The 17,575-nt window shown below is 40.8% G+C and overlaps 1 protein-coding gene across 1 annotated transcript in view; it reads right to left on the bottom strand.

Moving 5' to 3' along the window:
- Positions 1-3,187: 3,187 nt before the first annotated feature.
- Positions 3,188-17,575, bottom strand: part of NRAS (NRAS proto-oncogene, GTPase) — a 37,505-nt gene continuing 23,117 nt past the window's right edge. The window contains exons 2-6 of the mRNA XM_082247291.1: positions 12,465-12,592; positions 10,396-10,574; positions 9,658-9,817; positions 8,826-8,949; positions 3,188-4,189 (exon numbers count right to left, since the gene is read on the bottom strand). Of these exons, the coding sequence (XP_082103417.1) occupies positions 8,830-8,949; positions 9,658-9,817; positions 10,396-10,574; positions 12,465-12,575 (570 nt within the window). The 5' untranslated portion in view covers positions 12,576-12,592 and the 3' untranslated portion in view covers positions 3,188-4,189; positions 8,826-8,829. The remainder of the gene's footprint in view (positions 4,190-8,825; positions 8,950-9,657; positions 9,818-10,395; positions 10,575-12,464; positions 12,593-17,575) is intronic.

Genomic DNA, 17,575 nt, shown 5'->3' with positions numbered 1-17,575 from the left:
TTGTTTAATCCCATTGTATTCTCAGGTATAAAGGAGACCAGCAATATGCAGATTGTCCATTGTGAAAGGTCAGAAGGCCCGTTCTACTAAATACTCAGTCCTTGATTGGTTTGCCTCTTACAGCCAGCAACTATTCAATCGCCACATAGGCACGACAATGTAGCTGAATGACAAACAAATTTCAAATTGCTAAAATGTAGGATCTAATCAGAAAGGTATTTTATCATTACAAATACATTTATAACATCTGCCTAATTTGTCCAAAGAAATGATCAAAAATATTAGACAGCAAGGAGAATGTATCAAGGAAGACATGGGTTGATTTTCTAAATAGCCAGGTTTGTAAATAAAGTGGGGCAGTGATCACTAAATCATACAATCATTTGCAAGGAAAAAGAAAAATTTCCCAATTATGTGCAAGGGACATAAAAGTGAAATAAAAGTGAACACAGCTTTACCTTATTTACAGAGTTATATGAACATATAAATACAAAGTCAAATTTGCTGCTTATTGTTTCGGTTATGAAAACAGTCTCAAAAACTCCAGTAAATCAACCCAAATGTGAGCATCTTACTTAAGGATTGTCAACCTTGTTTTCAAATGCAAGTTCTGTACAATTACATGATTTATAAGCAAGGAACACTACTTACAATACTTCTATGCTAAATGTAATATTTCCCACTGCCTTGGAGTTCAAAACAGGCAAATATGATACTTGCTTAAAGCCATATTTTAAGCAGCATCAGAACAAAGGTTTGCACTGAAGATAGATATCCATTTTAAAGAGTAACTCCACTTTTATTGAGACATAAACCTCTGGGTGATCTATGTACATTACAAGGATTTCAAACTTTTTTTTTTTTTTTTTGAAGATTCCTACCTTTTGTTATTCTAGAAATATATGTTTGCCTGTGTCCATGCGCAAAGTTAATGTGAATGGGAGGGGTTTTATAATTATCAATCAGCTGCTGCACTTGCGGTTCTACTGAGGAAAGTGTCGGGGTCTGCATCACTTTAGATATGATTTCCCTTTGAGAGTATCTCTCCAAAAATGATGCTCAAAATCTGACTGGTATCTTAGTGCAGACTTCTGGGAAAATCAGTAAGCCAATCACACAAGCAGGAAATTACATTTCTTGGCTGCCATATCGCATTTAACATAAAATGACAGTGCTGCAAATTGAAAAGAAAAGGTAATTTTTAATTACATTAAACTACAATATGACTTGTGCAGCAACTGTAGGTGCTATATATTTTGTTCAAACAAAAAATGGAGTTACCCTTAAAATGAACATGTGGACATAATTAGCTTAAAGTAGACATTTACTTAGAAAATAAACTTTTGCAAACAGGCAGCTTTTGAATGTGGAAGAGACCTACTTGCTTGTTCGCAATGCACACTCAGCTGTGCAGCTCAGCATACAGTTTGGGCATCTGCAGGGAAAAATTAACTCCCAGCCCAAAAGAAGACCATCTTATGATGTCTGTGGCAGATGAGGGAGCTTTATCCACACATTGCTGGAGTGGATTGGAGTATAGTTCCGCTTTACCATAAGGCTGAATTCACACTGGAATGGACAGCTGCCAGAGCACTTTTCCTCTCTGGCAGCTGTCCTCTCCAACTGCAGCAGTGTAGTGTGCAAATTAGAGCATCACACAGCTCTATTTTGTTTTTTTGGGTATAAACCTTATTTGAAGTGTACAAAAAGTACACTTGACTCATATCACTGTACAGCAGCTATATGTGCTGTGCTGTACAGTGACCTGCGATCCCGTGCAGCGCGCGGTTTTGCAGTGTGTGACTGGGACACGCAGAAAACAATTGTTTCTTGTGTGTCTTTGCAGTGACAGGCGCTTTACAATGCAGTAAAATGACAATCAATACATGTGTGAAATCAGCCTAAATCTTAATGGAGTGCATTATAATCTTCTGTTTATACTTAAATTATAAATATGTTTTCTGTTTACTAGTGCAACAAAATGATTGTGCTTTACTGCTCTTAATACATGTCTAGGCACAAAACCTCCCAACAGATTTCTTTCTTGGGAGTGTGTATAACCTTCTACGGTTTAACCTCTTGCCACCTATGTAATTCATATGTGCAGCGACAAAGAGGGTGAGCTTTAACGGCCACACATGCGTATATGGGCAAAAGTTTCTATGCACACACAGCACAGAGACTAAGCTCTTGGTCTACACTAATGAATGGGAACCTGCCCCCGATCATGTGACCACTGTGACAGCCAATCACACTGGACTCATGATTAGGCAGACCTTCCCACCTTCTGACTTAATAGCTCAGTTAAGGGTGGGCAAGCAGGGGTTATTATCGATATCCTTTTTGTTTACTAGTGCAACAAAGTAGTGATTGTGCTACACTGCTCTGAATAGTCTAGGTACAAACCTCTGTGACAATCTGCTCTATAGGTAGGTTTATCCTGCGATTATCAAACTCATATGAATGTTGACTTTCGTGTCTAACAAATGAACAATGGGGGGGTGGGACCTACAAAAGTATAAGTAATATATATTTTCATTTAAGCTTTTAATGATAATTGGGTAATCATGTTAAATATCTTGGACTTCCTTTTAAAATGTTTCAGAGACAAAAAAAAAAAAAAAAACGCTTTTGTTCTGCAATTTTGCTTCTTTTCGGGCAGTCAGACATAAGGGATTTTACTTTTTTTCTTAGTTAACGTCGAAGCCGTTAAATGTTTCTGCAACCTGGTTCATTCCTAATTTTGGGCTCTTTCACACTGGCGATCCGATCAGATCCGCCTGTCAGTTTTTTAGGCGGATCTGATGGGATCCTCCATGCAGCTCTATGGAGCAGCGGATGTCAGCGGAGACACCTCCGCTGACACCCGCTGCCATCCGTATCCTATCCTGTCCGTGAAATCTGGACGGATGGAAACCCTATTTTTCCATCCATTCAGTGATCGGATGAGAGCGGACAGGCGGTCCGCTCTCATCCGATCCCCCATAGAGGGTAGCGGGGGCTGAGACACCTCCCTCTCCGCTCTGCAAGCGGAGACGGAGCTGTCATCCGCCGGCTCAGCGGGGATCGCGGATCGATCCCCGCTGAGCAACACGGATCCGCCTACGGAGGCGGACCGTGTGAAAGAGGCCTTTAGCTCAAAAGAAATTAACTTTTGCAACAATGTTGAAAACTGTATTCTTACAAGACCCTTGTCCCTAATAAAATGGCAGATAATTACATGCCTAATTCTTTACATCAGTCAAATATTTAGCTTGTATATGGCCAATGGGATTGTCCAGATTCATGATCTTAATCTTACATATACATAATTGTATACAATAAATGCCATAATTTGCAGAAAAATACTGACCAAAGCATAACAAATACAGCGGAATAGCATAAGCAAATAACTGAAAACTACTGGTATTAATATGACCTGGTATTTGTCAATGAATTCTATGCTACCATGGTGGTGTGTGCCGAGATGAGTAAGGCAGATGGTGAATTACTACAGAAACAATCAAGTATCAGCCAGGTCTTCACTTTTTACTCTGCGCTTTTAAAAAATGTGTATTCTGGTACTCCTGCTGTTGACAATTACAGTTAAGAGGAACAATTGTCAAAGCCAGTAAACCACCAGGAGCTTAGAACACCCAGGAGTGAGGGGCCATACTGGAATGACACCTTTGAATAAAAAGCCTGGTCCTAAAGTAGTTGTAAACTCAAAGTCTGTGTTGAAAATCAAAGACCAGTCATTTAATGACAGTAGTATGTTTGACATTATGTCAGTTCAAAAAACTCAAACCCTCTCTGTATGAGAAGTTTCTTTGAGCACAGTGGTATGGGGCCAAAGTTATTCACACATCACAGGAAATAAAAAGTCAGGAAATGCAGGAATCCTTGAGATGAAGAGTTTCACTGAAATACAGGATAAGGAATCTTCACATCACACTCTTCAGTGTTACCACTTGAGAACAGTCATGTCACAGACATTACCTTTGGTATTTGAGTAGCACAATGGGTGAGATACACAACTAAATAATTGTGATAACAGCATCCATACAAAAAGTGCACAGTGATAAGACCATCTGTGAAAGAGGTATAACATTTTTTTAAGTGGCATTTCCATGATAACAGTTTTGTGCAGGTGGGTCATGTGTTTTGGTCTTCTGGCAGAAGATACTTTCTGTACTTTTCTGATAAAAGTCTATTAATAAAAAAAAAAAAAAAAAAAATCAGTAAAAGTTTAGTCTGCATAAAAATGGATAAAGAAGATATTCAGATTTAAGTTTGACACAAAAGTCTGTTTCTGTTGATCAGTGCATGCATATTTTATGTTCTAGGATAAAAAAAAAAAAATAATGGAACAGTACCTAGTAAATGAAAAACTGGCAGCTATACTTCATAATTAGCCCAGGTTCACAATGAGGCCCGGCTTGAAATCATGCGAGTTCAGCTGAACTCACGATTTCAAGCCGGTAATTCAGTCCGACTTCGGGGGCGATTTCACAGACATCTTTGCATGTTCCTGCACAGATGTCTATAGAAATCACCCCCCCCCCCCCAAATCGCCAAAAGTAGTACTGAAACCCTCAATTTGGTAATCGATGCGGCACCACTAAGTCAGCGTCGCACAGTTTCGGACGGTGTCATTGCTGGCAGTTGGCTCTGATTTGACATTTCAAAAAGGACCAATGTGAACGTGGGCTTAAGTCAAGAAACTTAAAGTTTGGTCCCTTTGGATGACAAATTCTTTTCCTGGCGATTTTGACAAGTCCTTATTTACCATTTAATATCCCACTAGGCAGGGGTGCCTTGCCTGATCTTGCTCCTTCACTCTCCTTACCCTGTCCCACTCCTGGGGAGGAGAAATTAGAGGCTGCAAAAATGCAGCTTTACTACACAGTGCTTAGAGTCAGGGCAATATACACTGAGTTTCAGTTAGTCCAAATTACCTGCAATTTCATTATCTAAAAACTGGAGAATTATTTTTTAATTCGGTGCATTCAGTTCAGTACTTTGTAAAGTGGTGCTATTAAGAAATACCCAAATTTGTTACTAAAGCTACAGAAACTGGTGGCAGGGATTTTCGGATCTGGGCCATTTTAACCATTTGACCTCCGGAAGATTTACCTCCCTTCATGACCGTTAATTGCTATATGGCACTGCGTTACTTTAACGGACGATTGCGTGGTCATGCAATGCTGTACATAAATCAAACGTATGTCCTTTTTGTGTCCCACAAATAGAGCTTTCTTTTGATGGTATGTGATCACCACTGGGCTGTTTATTTTTTGTGCTCGAAACATAAAAGACCAACAATAAAAAAATAAATATATATATTACATATATAGATCTCATTTTTTTCTTTTTACTATAAAATATATCCAATAAAACATTTTTAAGAATCAAATATATCTTCAAAAATTTAAGCCAATATGTATTCGTCTACATATTTTTGGTAAAAAAAAATCCCAATAAACGGATATTAATTTGTTTTCACAAAAGTTATACTGCCCATAAACTATGGGATATAATTTTTATTTATTTTTTTAAACTAGTAATGGCGGCGATCAGTGACTTTTAGCGGGACTGCGATATTGCGGTGACAATATGACACTTTGTGGGACCCAGTGACACTAATACAGTGATCAGTGCTTAAAATATGCACTGTCACTGTACTAATGACACTGGCTGGGAAGGAGTTAAACATCTAGAGAAATCAAAGGGATAAATCTGTACCTAACCTGTGTGTGTGTGTGTATATACTGTGTGGTGCTTTCACGAAGGAGTGTGCAGGCATCCATTGGCTGGCACCCGCTGATCAGCTTCTGCGATGACCAATAGCAGAATCACGTACAGTATCTCACAAAAGTGAGTACACCCCTCATATTTTTGTAAATATTTTTTTATATATCTTTTCATGTGACAACACTGAAGAGATTACACTTTGCTACAATGTAAAGTAGTCCGTGTACAGCTTGTATAAAAGTGTACATTTGCTGTCCCCTCAAAATAACTCAACACAACCATTGTCTAAAACGCTGGCAACATAAATGAGTACACCCCTAAGTGAAAATGTCCAAATTGGGCCCAAAGTGTCCATATTTTGTGCGGCAACCATTATTTTCCAGCACTGCCTTAACCCTCTTGGGCATGGTGATCACCAGAGCTTCACAAGTTGCCACTGGAGTCCTCTTCCACTCCTCCATGACGACATCACGGAAGTGGTGGATGTTAGAGACCTTGCGCTCCTCCACCTTCCGTCTGAGGATGCCCCACAGATGCTCAATAGTGTTTAGGTCTGGAGACATGCTTGGCCAGTCAATCACCTTTACCCTCAGCTTCGTTAGCAAGGCAGTGGTCCTCTTGGAGGTGTGCTTGGGGTCGTTATGTTGGAACACTGCCCTGTGTCCCAGGCTCCGAAGAGAGGGGATCATGCTCTGCTTCAGTGTGTCACAGTACTTGTTGGCATTCATGGTTCCCTAAATGAACTGTAGCTCCCCAGAGCCAGCAGCACTTCTGAAGCCCCAGATCATGACACTCCCACCACCATGTTTGACTGTGGGCAAGACACACTTTGTACTTTGTCTTTGTACTCCTCACCTGGTTTCCGCCACACACGCTTGACACCATCTGAACCAAATAAGTTTATCTTGGTCTCATCAGACCACAGGACACGGCTACAGTAATCCATGTCCTTAATCTGCTTGTCTTCAGCAAACTGTTTGCAGGCTTTCTTGTGCATCATCCTTAGAAGAGGTTTTCTTCTAGGATGACAGGCATGCAGACCAATTTGATGCAGTGTGCGGCGTATGGTCTGAGCACTGACAAGCTGAGCCCCCACCCCTTCAACCTCTGCAGCAATGCTGGCAGCACTCATACATCTATTTCCCAAAGACAACCTCTGGATATGATGCTGAGCATGTGCACTCAACTTTTTTGGTCGACCATGGCGAGGCCTGTCCTGTTAAACCGCTGTATGGTCTTGGCCACTGTGCTGAAGCTCAGTTTCAAGGTCTTGGCAATCTTCTTATAGCCTAGGCCATCTTTATGTAGAGCAACAATTCTTTTTTCCAGATCCTCAGAGAGTTCTTTGCCATGAGGTGCCATGAGGTGCCATGTTGAACTTCCAGTGACCATTATGAGAGAGTGATAACACCAAATTTAACACACCTACTCCCCATTCACATCTGAGACCTTGCAACACTAACGAGTCACATGACACCGGGGAGGGAAAATGGCTAATTGGGCCCAATTTGGACATTTTCACTTAGGGGTGTACTCCTTTTTGTTGCCAGTTGTTTAGACAATAATGGCTGTGTGTTGAGTTATTTTGAGGGGACAGCAAATTGACACTGTTATACAAGCTTTACACTCACTTTACATTGTAGCAAAGTGTAATTTCTTCAGTGTTGTCACATGAAAAGATATAATAAAATATTTACAAAAATGTGAGGGGTGTACTTAATTCTGTGACATACTGTATAAACATATATGCAATTCTGTGCAGAGCAGCCGACCTGTCACATTCTTTGCATTAAGTTAAAAAGCCTTCTGTGTGCAGCAGACCAACCCCCCCCCCCCCAGACCCCCTAATACTTAGCTCAGCCCCATCTCTATCCAGCAATGAACACAAGTGCCTCTGCCATCCAGGACTCTCCCTCCCGATTGGCTGAGACACAGCAGTGGCACCATAGGCACCTGCTCCTGTCAAACTCCTTTGGCCAATCAGGAGTAAGAGGGGGTGGGGCCGAAACACGGCTCAGTTTCTGAATAAATACACAGAGCTGCAGCTCAGCTCAGGTGCCCCCAAGGCAAGCCGCTTGCTGTGGGAGCACTCAACAGGAGGGAGGGACCAAGAAAGCCAATGAGGGACCTGAGAAGAATAGGATCTGGGCTCCCCTGTGCCACACAATTGCACAGAGCAGGCAAGTATAACATGTTAGTTATTTTAATAGAAAAAAAAAAAACGATAATTTACAATCACTTTGAGCCAGCACTTTCAGGTGCACAAGATCAGATCTGCACAATGTTCGTAAGGATATTTAGACCCTTCCTCTTTACAAAACTTCTTTTGCTTTTTCACTTTTACCAACAAGGTATGCCTATAATAAAATATTCCTGTAGGTACAATGAAAATCTCCAAAACATGCATCATTTAGGAGATATTCACATTGCACAGAGCAGCCCAAACTTCCTCTTCTACGTTCCTGCTTGCGCTCTCTGCTCCTCTTCTGTGTCAGACACCATAGAAAGCTGCTTAATATGGGGACAGACGTGCAGGCTTGCTCCCACGGCAGGCTGTGGGTGTCCCAAGACCTACACAGTATGTCCTGTCCAACGGCTCCTGCTGCTGCCTCTCTGTTCTGTGAATACAGGAAGAGAGAAGAGAGCCGCTAAAGAAGGGCACAGCACTGGAGTAAGGACTCAGGTGTTTAGGATGGGGGGGGGGGGGTCAATACTGCTACCAAGACATTTTTAACCTTAATCCATCAAGATAAAACATGGTATGATTCCTGAACCACTTTAAGGTTGGGGTTTACAATACATTAGTCAATGTACTTCACTTTTTTGGCACAGAACACTACCAATGCTTGGTTACTGGTGCAGAAACCTAATGTACTACCTATAACTGTGTGCACTGCTGTCCCCCCGATTATAAAATCCAGTTCTGCCACTGGATTTAATCATTAGAGCAGATTTTATCATGCCTATACATGGCCCAGTCTACTACTGGGCCACTTGCACTACAGATTAGATTTAGCGTCCAATCCTCATGCATGTTCACAGACGTAAGGCTTACATGTGTACAAAAAATACCCCTATATCTAAGCTCTTACCTATTTACATGAGAGAGCAGGGTAATCTGATACAGCCTTGGTTGCTGTCTTCATTGCTGTCCAGTTTTTTCATCCTGTACTGATGGATTTCACGGACCAGTGTATAGAAAGCATCTTCAACACCCTACATTAACCATTTAAGAACAAAAAGGCTCATAAATAAAAACTATTTATGAAAGTTGTCACGATCATACTTTTTAAAATGGTACTAAGTGCAGCAACTATACCTACTACTCAAAATCAGACTTTTTTTTGTTAGATCAAGAAAATGATAGACAATGTGACTTTCCCCGTGTTATTTGCCTGCTTTCAGCCCTCGTTCTATCCTAATAGCGCAAGTCTTTTTCCATTTAGACAGAAGTGTGACAAATATTCCACTGCATAGCAACTGTCTTGATGCGGTCACATGCTCCCTCTGCTCCAAGATGAGTCGGTACTCAGCTGTATGGTCTGAGTAGTCTGGGGTGCAAGCCCAGTCGAAACTGTAGCTATTTAAGTAACAAAGATCTGGATGGCTGCACACCCAACTGAAGATCCAAAAAATAGCCTTTATTGTAATGCCGCATATAAAAACAACACAGATAGACAGGGGAGAGGAGATATTAATGTGTTTCACACTATAACAGTGCTTTCTTAAAAACTACTTGAGTAACTGAAGGTGAATTTACAAAATCAAGACAAGCTTCTACAATTTGTATGCTTGGAAGAAATAAATGTAAAAACACAGGTGCGTGCTTAATTACCCCTCTGTGCAATCCTGACTTTCCATTTGTCAGTCAGATTCACAAATTTTTGTGCAGTTTCCATAGTTTGAGGTTTAAAAAGCACATACCTGTCTTGTTTTCGCAGAGGTCTCAATAAAGGGGATACCATAACTTCTGGCCAGCTCCTGAGCTTGCTTGGTGTCTACAGTCCTGGTTGGTAAATCACACTTGTTACCTACAAGTACCATAGGTACATCATCCGAGTCTTTCACTCTCTTTATTTGTTCCCTGTGTTAGAGAAAAAGATTTTTTAGGAAAAAACCACATATATTATTGCTACTTATTTAATACAGCAATGCCATGCACAATAAACAATATGCACATTGCAGTAATCTATATTTAATAAACTCATATAAATGATGGAAGAATGCTAATTTGTTGCTTTTGGTTACTATACATTGCTCCCTGCCTTACGGAATAAGCCTTGCACCATATTTTATGTAATGGGAAGCCAGCAATGTCAGCAAAGTACTATTTCCTGTTGCCCAGTTGGTCTCTACTATTACCCAGCAATAACTTGGGAGAACAGATATTTAACTTTTATTGCCATGGATGTAAGGTATATGTCTCAACAGAACTGCTTTCAGGCTGGCTCAGTATCCCTTATGCCCCTCTGCATTTTCATACGCTGTAATTTGATTGTTTGAGGGACCAACTTACAAAGCTGTAAGTGAAAAATAGAAAACATTATCTGGCCATCCAAAGTGAAGAGGAAGACACTGGCAGCAAATTGGTTAAACATACCATAAGAAAAAAAAAAACGGTCCTTAAAAAAGTTTAACATTTTATGAAAAGTTCACAATTACCTATAGGAATTGATGTCAGCAAAGGACTTGCTATTGTTAATAGCAAACACGCAAAGGAATCCTTCACCAGTTCGCATATACTGGTCGCGCATGGCACTGTACTCCTCTTGGCCTGCAGTGTCCAATATATCCAGCACGCAGGTCTCCCCATCAGTTACCACCTGCTTTCTGTAGGAGTCCTAGAAGAAAACGGGGAAAAAATTAGTTACCTGCCCACACTGATGTCACTTCTGGCGACTCCGTGGAACGCACGCCGGCCGGCTTCTCAGAGCGTTTAGAGAGGGGTGAGCCCATTACATGGTTGAGGAAAAGGGATACAATGGATATGCGAACTGAGCCGGTGCCGGTCGGGGCACATTCTATGTAAGCCTAACTATTGATGTGTGTGTGGTGACATTTTAATATTTAATAAAACAGTGTTGCACTATTATGGTTGTCTCTGTTTTACCTCCATATAATCAACATCGGCCATCTGAGAGGAAATAGAGAGGTGCCGACCTATCCAGATGTTCTGATTGCTGACAAGGCTGTATGGTCCCTGGGACCTGGGGAGGCTGGTGAGCAGATTTATGAGTCTTATCAAGAGGTGGAGCACTTGAATCAAAATAAGAAGGCACGACATGGGTGACAGCATTTATTGAGCACTAATTTATTCAACTTAAGAAGACTTCTTTTTATATGGACTGTGAATGCTTCACATGTATTAATTTCTGCTGGTTATATAGCAATAGTGTATTGTTGTGTTCACACTATTGGCAAGTTTGTATGTTATTTTCCATTATATCTACATTAGCCATCACTTAACAGCGCCTGCTTTATATGTATTATTCTTGTTTTTAGTGTTTTTCACTTAAAGGGGCAGCAGTTAAGGAAACTCACTATATAGATGAGGCGCCCTTCATGATTATATTGTTTAAAAAAATTACTTAAGATTACGATAATATAGATGGAAATCATTGGCCCAAATTTTTTTGCTATCTTTTCTGGAGTTTCAGCTAGATGATCTGTACTCAAATTCACATAGCACCCAACATGCTGCTTGGTGTTTTAAACCTTTCAACTAATCCTTCATAATTACAAAATACCTCTGTTTATTTAATGTAAGACACCCCAAGGGCAATCTATGTACTTGAGTCTGCTCACCTGCCACAGATGACTCAGCATACTCAAGTGCACAGAGGGATGGCCTTTATGGTGTTCGCTTTTAAAAGCCAGGAAAGATGTGGAAACCGAGGGGCAGAGATCTTGCCCTTGAGCATACACAGAAGAAACTTTATTGGGTACACCTAACACTCAGTAGGAACAGCCTACTTTATCTGAAGCATGAATCCAACAAAAGCCGTGGAACCTAATGTATTAAAAGAAACTATCACTTTATAAAATAGATAATTTACTGTGTTTCCCTTATGCTTCTAGAATATAATCTTATCTGAATTATATTCCTTTAGGCTGGGTTCATACTTGTGCGGTGTGGGACACTGCATGTGATTTGGATAGGAATCGCACCGCATTCCAATTGAAATGACATGCGATTCTTTGCAGTGCGATTTGAGCCCATTCATTTTGTATGGGCTCAATTCGCACTGTGCAAAAAAGGCGCAGACATCTTTTTTTTTTTTTAACCGCACCAGAATCGGATCACATGGGTGTCATGCTATGCAGCAGTAATGTAATTTGTTTACTGTCTACCTGCATTGTTTAGAATTTTTTTTTTTTTAAAAATTCAAATTACCTTGTACAGTGGTTCACACTTGTGTGGCTCTGTGAAACTTTTTTTCATGCAGGAATTGCAGCACATTAATTTGAATGGGCTGCTGTGCCTCCTGAAAACTCAGGAAAAAGGTCCCTGCACATGGAAACTGCAAGTGCAGAAACTGTGCTGTGATTTGGATTAGGATAGAATGGCACCCCCATGCTTCTGCTAAACTGCAGTGTGTTTTTGCCTGCAGGTGGTGTAGGTACAGGAGCAGTCCTGCAGCGGAAACCACCCACACAAGTGTGAACCTAGCCAAGCCTAAGAAAACAAAAACATCTTAGCTGGGGAGCAAAGTGACAAGTGTATGACTTACCTCAATCGTAGGATCGTATTCATCTACAAAATGGTTCTGTACAAGCTGTATTGTTAAGGCACTTTTTCCAACACCCCCAGCTCCCACCACCACCAGTTTGTATTCCGTCATTTCTGTAGACCGATTCCCTGATAGACAAAGAAAGAATGTTCAGTGGACTTTTTATATGCAACCTGTATAGGGGAAACATACAGACTATAACTGTGGAAATTGTCTTAAAATAGTAACTGCCTGGTTGACTGACTTCATGCCTTCTGATACACTAAAAAGCATGCAGGCAGCAAAGTGAAACTCAGGTACACTTGTTCCTGGTCATTATTGATGCAACTGGATTAAAATTACAGCAAGATAACGAGGATATTTAGAAGAGATCAGAAACAGCAGCCTACATATTTTTTTCTCAATGCAGTTCTTCTTTGTATGTGTATGTATCACAATAGTTTCTAAGTGAAGACTTCACTTGTGTCTCTTGAAAAGATGGATAATGGTTTTAGTACAAGAACTAAATAATGCCCATTACATGTCCCTGCTAGAAGCTGTAAAATGTTAGCCATTTTTGCTGCACCAGCACCCCAAAAAAAATGTCAAATACCACATAAAGAAGCCTTGAAACTGCAACATATTCATTAAGGATGATAAAACCAAAATTAAACTTAAAAAAGGTCAGAACCATAAACGCTATATTTGGAGAGGGGTCAACAAGGCCTATGCCATCCCTATACCTTGCGTCCGTCTCAGCAGTTGTAGAGGGTGTGGGCTATGGCAGTACAGGATATTTAGTTAAACTAATGGCAAGATGAATGAAGCACATTATAAGAAACATTAAGGGAAACTGCACGTAGGCGGAACTTTGACTTACCAAATTGTCAATGATCCAAAACATAAGGCCAAGTTGAAGGTTCAGTGGCTGCAGCTGAAAAAAATAAAAATAAAAAAAGGTTCTGTAGAGGCGATAAACTTCTGAAATCAATATTACTAAGTTGCTTTGGAGAAATCTCAAACATGCAGTTCAAAAAATGTACAGTACCATAGTTTTTGCTAAGCAGAAAACCACATAAGAAAAAATAAAAAAAAATTAAAAAAGGACTAATTTACAACCGTCAAAGACTGAAAGCTGTCACAAAAAGAAGCAACACATCATAGAAAGCACTAAGGACTTGGGTTTAGAGGTACAGCAAAATGAGTTAGCCAAGTTTAAGGGGTGTTAACAAAAACACTATCCAATCGCCATCCCTGGTTTTCTGGGGGGGTTTTTTCACAAGTAAGTGAATGCTGTTGGAAGCTTCAAAAACATGTTTTGAACGTGTGAAAAAGGTTATAGACATGTTGCAATTCAATAAAGGCTGCAGATTGCGGCAAAGCGTACAAAACACAACATGCTCTAAAATTTTTGATGCAACTAAAGCAAAGCCAACACTCATGTGTATGATGTCCCATCCTCCTGCAATTCTTTTAACAACCTACTGCCTTGGCAGGAGGTAAAGTGGCATTAAAATGTGGCAAAATGCCTGTTTTTGTTGAATCTTTTTTTTTTTTTTCTTTCTTCTTCTTCTTCTTCAGGTAAATGGTTTGCGTTACATCTTTAAGACCATGTAAAAAAGGTCTACGCGTATGAAACCTGGAACAGGACTATTTTATAGTGGATGCAAATTTTAGAACAGAACCATTTAATTTTTTACATACTTTCTACAATTAGAGTCCATTCAGACTAGCGCGACTTGTCAGGCGACTTGGTCGCCTGACAAGTCGCGGTCGGTCGCTCGCTCGCCATTGAGTAGTACAGGACCTGTTCTAATAGGAGCGACACAAGTCGCTCCTACTTAGAAAAAGGGTCCTGTACTACTTTGGGACGACCTGGAGGCGACTTGCATTGACTTCAATTATATGAAGTCCGTGCAAGTCGCGCCGAAGTCGCGGTGCTCTTCACAGGTCGCCCCACAAAGTCGTGGTGCGCCAGTCTGAATGGGCTGTTAGTGTAATGATTTTGCTTTTTGTGACGCTTATTAGTATATTAAAATCAAATGAAACTAAAAGGATATATTTGGTGTCATCACTCATGTTAACTTAAAAAAAATAGTCCACATCTAACAGACTCTACCAGTGGTATGTTTTCCTATGAGCGCAACTGTATAATTGGGGAAACAACAGTAAGCTACTACAGTATAGACCCAAACAATATATTGAATATCTCATCATGACAACTGCAAAAAGTTACAAACAGATAAAAAGGTACTAAATAATATCGGAGGCAAAGAATAAACAGTGTCTATGTGTCTAGCAACTAGCACAAAACATGCCAGTTGATGGGAGTTAGGCAGCCAAGTGTCTGTTTTTAAAAACAGGAGTGTTGTCAGGCAGTTATTACACATGATAAAATTAAACCTCAAAAATTATGAATAAGACGGAAGCTTCCTTTTCCTTTTAACATGTACATGACCTCTTGAAGTATAAAAAAAAGAACACGTTTAAAGTAGAACTCTGCTATTGACCATTCTCTAAATCTAAAGTAGCCAAAAGGCACTTATTATTGATTAGAATCACATGCCCCTAACAGTCATAGCACATCATAAAAAATAAAGATAAAATAGCTAGATTGTGTTTGATCTAGGTTAGCATCAGGGACAAATGTCAGCCAGGGTCAGTGTGTTTTATGTAGGATTAAAAAAAAAAAAATTTATATATATATATATATATATATATATATATATATATATATATATATATATATATATATATATATATATATATATATATATATATATATATATATAGTTTAATTTAGCATTAGTGTGTTTTATAATGTCCCAGAGGTGATCTATTAGATTTAGGACAGGGCGAGCGTAGTGGCCATTCAATGGTATAAATTTCTTCATCCTCCATGAACTGGCTGCATACTCTTACCACATAAGGCTGGGCATTGTTGTGCAACAGGAGGAACCCAGGTCCCACTGCACCAGTGTAGGGTCTGACACTGGGTCCAAGGATTTCATCCCGATACCTAATGGCAGTCAGGGTGCCATTGTCTAGCCTGTGGAGGTTTGTGCGTCCCTCCATGGATCTGCCTCCCCAAACTATGACTGACCCACCACCAAACTGGTCATGCTGAATGATGTTACAGGCAGCATAACATTCTCCACAGCTTCTCCAGACCCTTTCAGGTCTGTCACATGTGCTCAGGGTGAACCTGCTCTCTTCTGTAAAAAGCACAGGGTGCCAGTGGCGGACCTGCCAATTCTGGTGTTTACTGGCAAATTAATTAGGCCACCCTCATGAAGTCGGTTTCTGATTGGTTGGTCAGACCAGTGGCCTTCTGGAGGTCATTTTGTAGGGCTCAGGCAGTGCTCATCCTGTTCCTCCTTGCACAAAGGAGCAGATACTGGTCCTGTTAATGGGTTAATGACCTTCTACGGCCCTGTCCAGCTCTCCTAGAGTAAATGCTGGTCTCCTGGAATCTCCTCCATGGTCTTGAGACTGTGCTGGGTGACACAGCAAACCTTCTGGCAATGGCACGTATTGATGTGACATCCTGGAGGAGTTTGACTGCCTGTGCAACCTCTATAAGGGTCCAGGTATCGCCTCATGTTACAAGTTGTGACACTGACCCTAGCCACCTCCAAAACTAGTGAATAACAGTCAGAAAAGATGAGTAGGGAAAAATATAGGTCAGTGGCCTCCACCTGTAAAACCATTCCGGTTTGGGGGGGGGGGGGGTTCATGGTTGCCTATCTAGAGCACCTGTTAATTTCATCAACACCAAAGCAGCTGAAACTTAACAACCTAACAACCCCCTCTGCTACTTAACTGACCATATCTATATCCCAGGAGTTTAATGAACTTGATGCTATACTCATTAAAATATGTTCCTTTAAGTTTTTGGAGCAGTGTATATATTGTTTGGGGGCTACAAGTAATTTTTCAGAAAAGAAAAGAAAAAAAAAAAAAACAAAAAGGAAATTTTGAAACTTTTATGCATCGAGGTAAAAGCCTTCTGCATGCAGCACCTCCGCAGCCTCCCCTAATACTTACCTGAGCCCGATCTTGATGCACAAGAGCAGTCTCTCTCCTCCTTGGACAGAGAGACAGCAGAGGTTCCTGCTGCTGTTAATCACAGCCAGTGGGGAGAGAGCAGGGATGGGGGCCAAGCCGTGCTCTGCGTGTCGATGGAGGCACGCAGCAGGGAGGAGGAGCCAGGAGCAGTGGCGGGGGGCCTTAGAAGAGGATTGGGGCTGCTTTGTACAGAACTATTGCACAAAGCAGGTAAGTATAATAGGTTTGTTTTTTTTCCAAGAAATTTGCCTTTACAATCACATTAACATACATCCCCTAACAAAATGGCTTTACGTTTTCCTGCACCTCATGGATCAAACATTTGGCAGTTTTTTTCCATAAAAATCTGTTTTCCACCTGGTTTTCATCCTTTACTGCATCTTCGTACTGCTGAACTCATGCAACCTTTTTATCACTTTCTGTGTAAATGCACTCAGTGTCAGTTGCACGTCATTTGGACCAGCTACCTGAAAGTGATAATGACATGCCATTTGTGTCAGCACTGCCACTTGTAGTCACAATAAAGACAGTTAGGGATAGGTTGATAATGCAGGAGCATAAATGGGAGACTGATAGCATCTGATAATAGGAGGTGCCAGAGCAAGGAAATTCATTGAAGGATCACTAAATATTTTAGTTAAAGGGGTTGTAAAGTCCAAAGGTTTTTTTAACTTGATGCATTGTATGCATTAGGATAAAAAGCCTTCTGTGTGCAGCAGCCCCCTAACAATTACCTGAACCCGATCTAGATCCATCGATGTCCATGAATGACTCAGCCATCCAGGACACGCTCTCCTGAAACACAGCAGCAGCGCCATTGGGTACCACTGCTGTCAAACTTAGTTAGCCAGTCAGGGGAGAGAGGGGGCAGGCCGAACAGCAGCTCCATGTCTGAATGGATACACGGAGCTACAGCTCGGATCAGGTGCCCCACAGCAAGTTGCTTGCTGTAGGGGAACTCAACAGCAGGGAAGAGCCAGGAGCAGGAATAGGGACCCGAGAAGAGGAGATTCAGGGTTGCCCTGTGCAAAACCACTGCACAGAGGAGGTAAGTATAACATGTT

The sequence above is a fragment of the Pelophylax lessonae genome, assembly GCF_965119305.1.
Source record: "Pelophylax lessonae genome assembly, chromosome: 2".
Classification (NCBI taxonomy): Eukaryota; Metazoa; Chordata; class Amphibia; order Anura; family Ranidae; genus Pelophylax; species Pelophylax lessonae.
The sequence above is the reverse complement of the archived record's forward strand: the minus strand, read 5'-3'. Positions and strand labels throughout refer to the sequence as shown.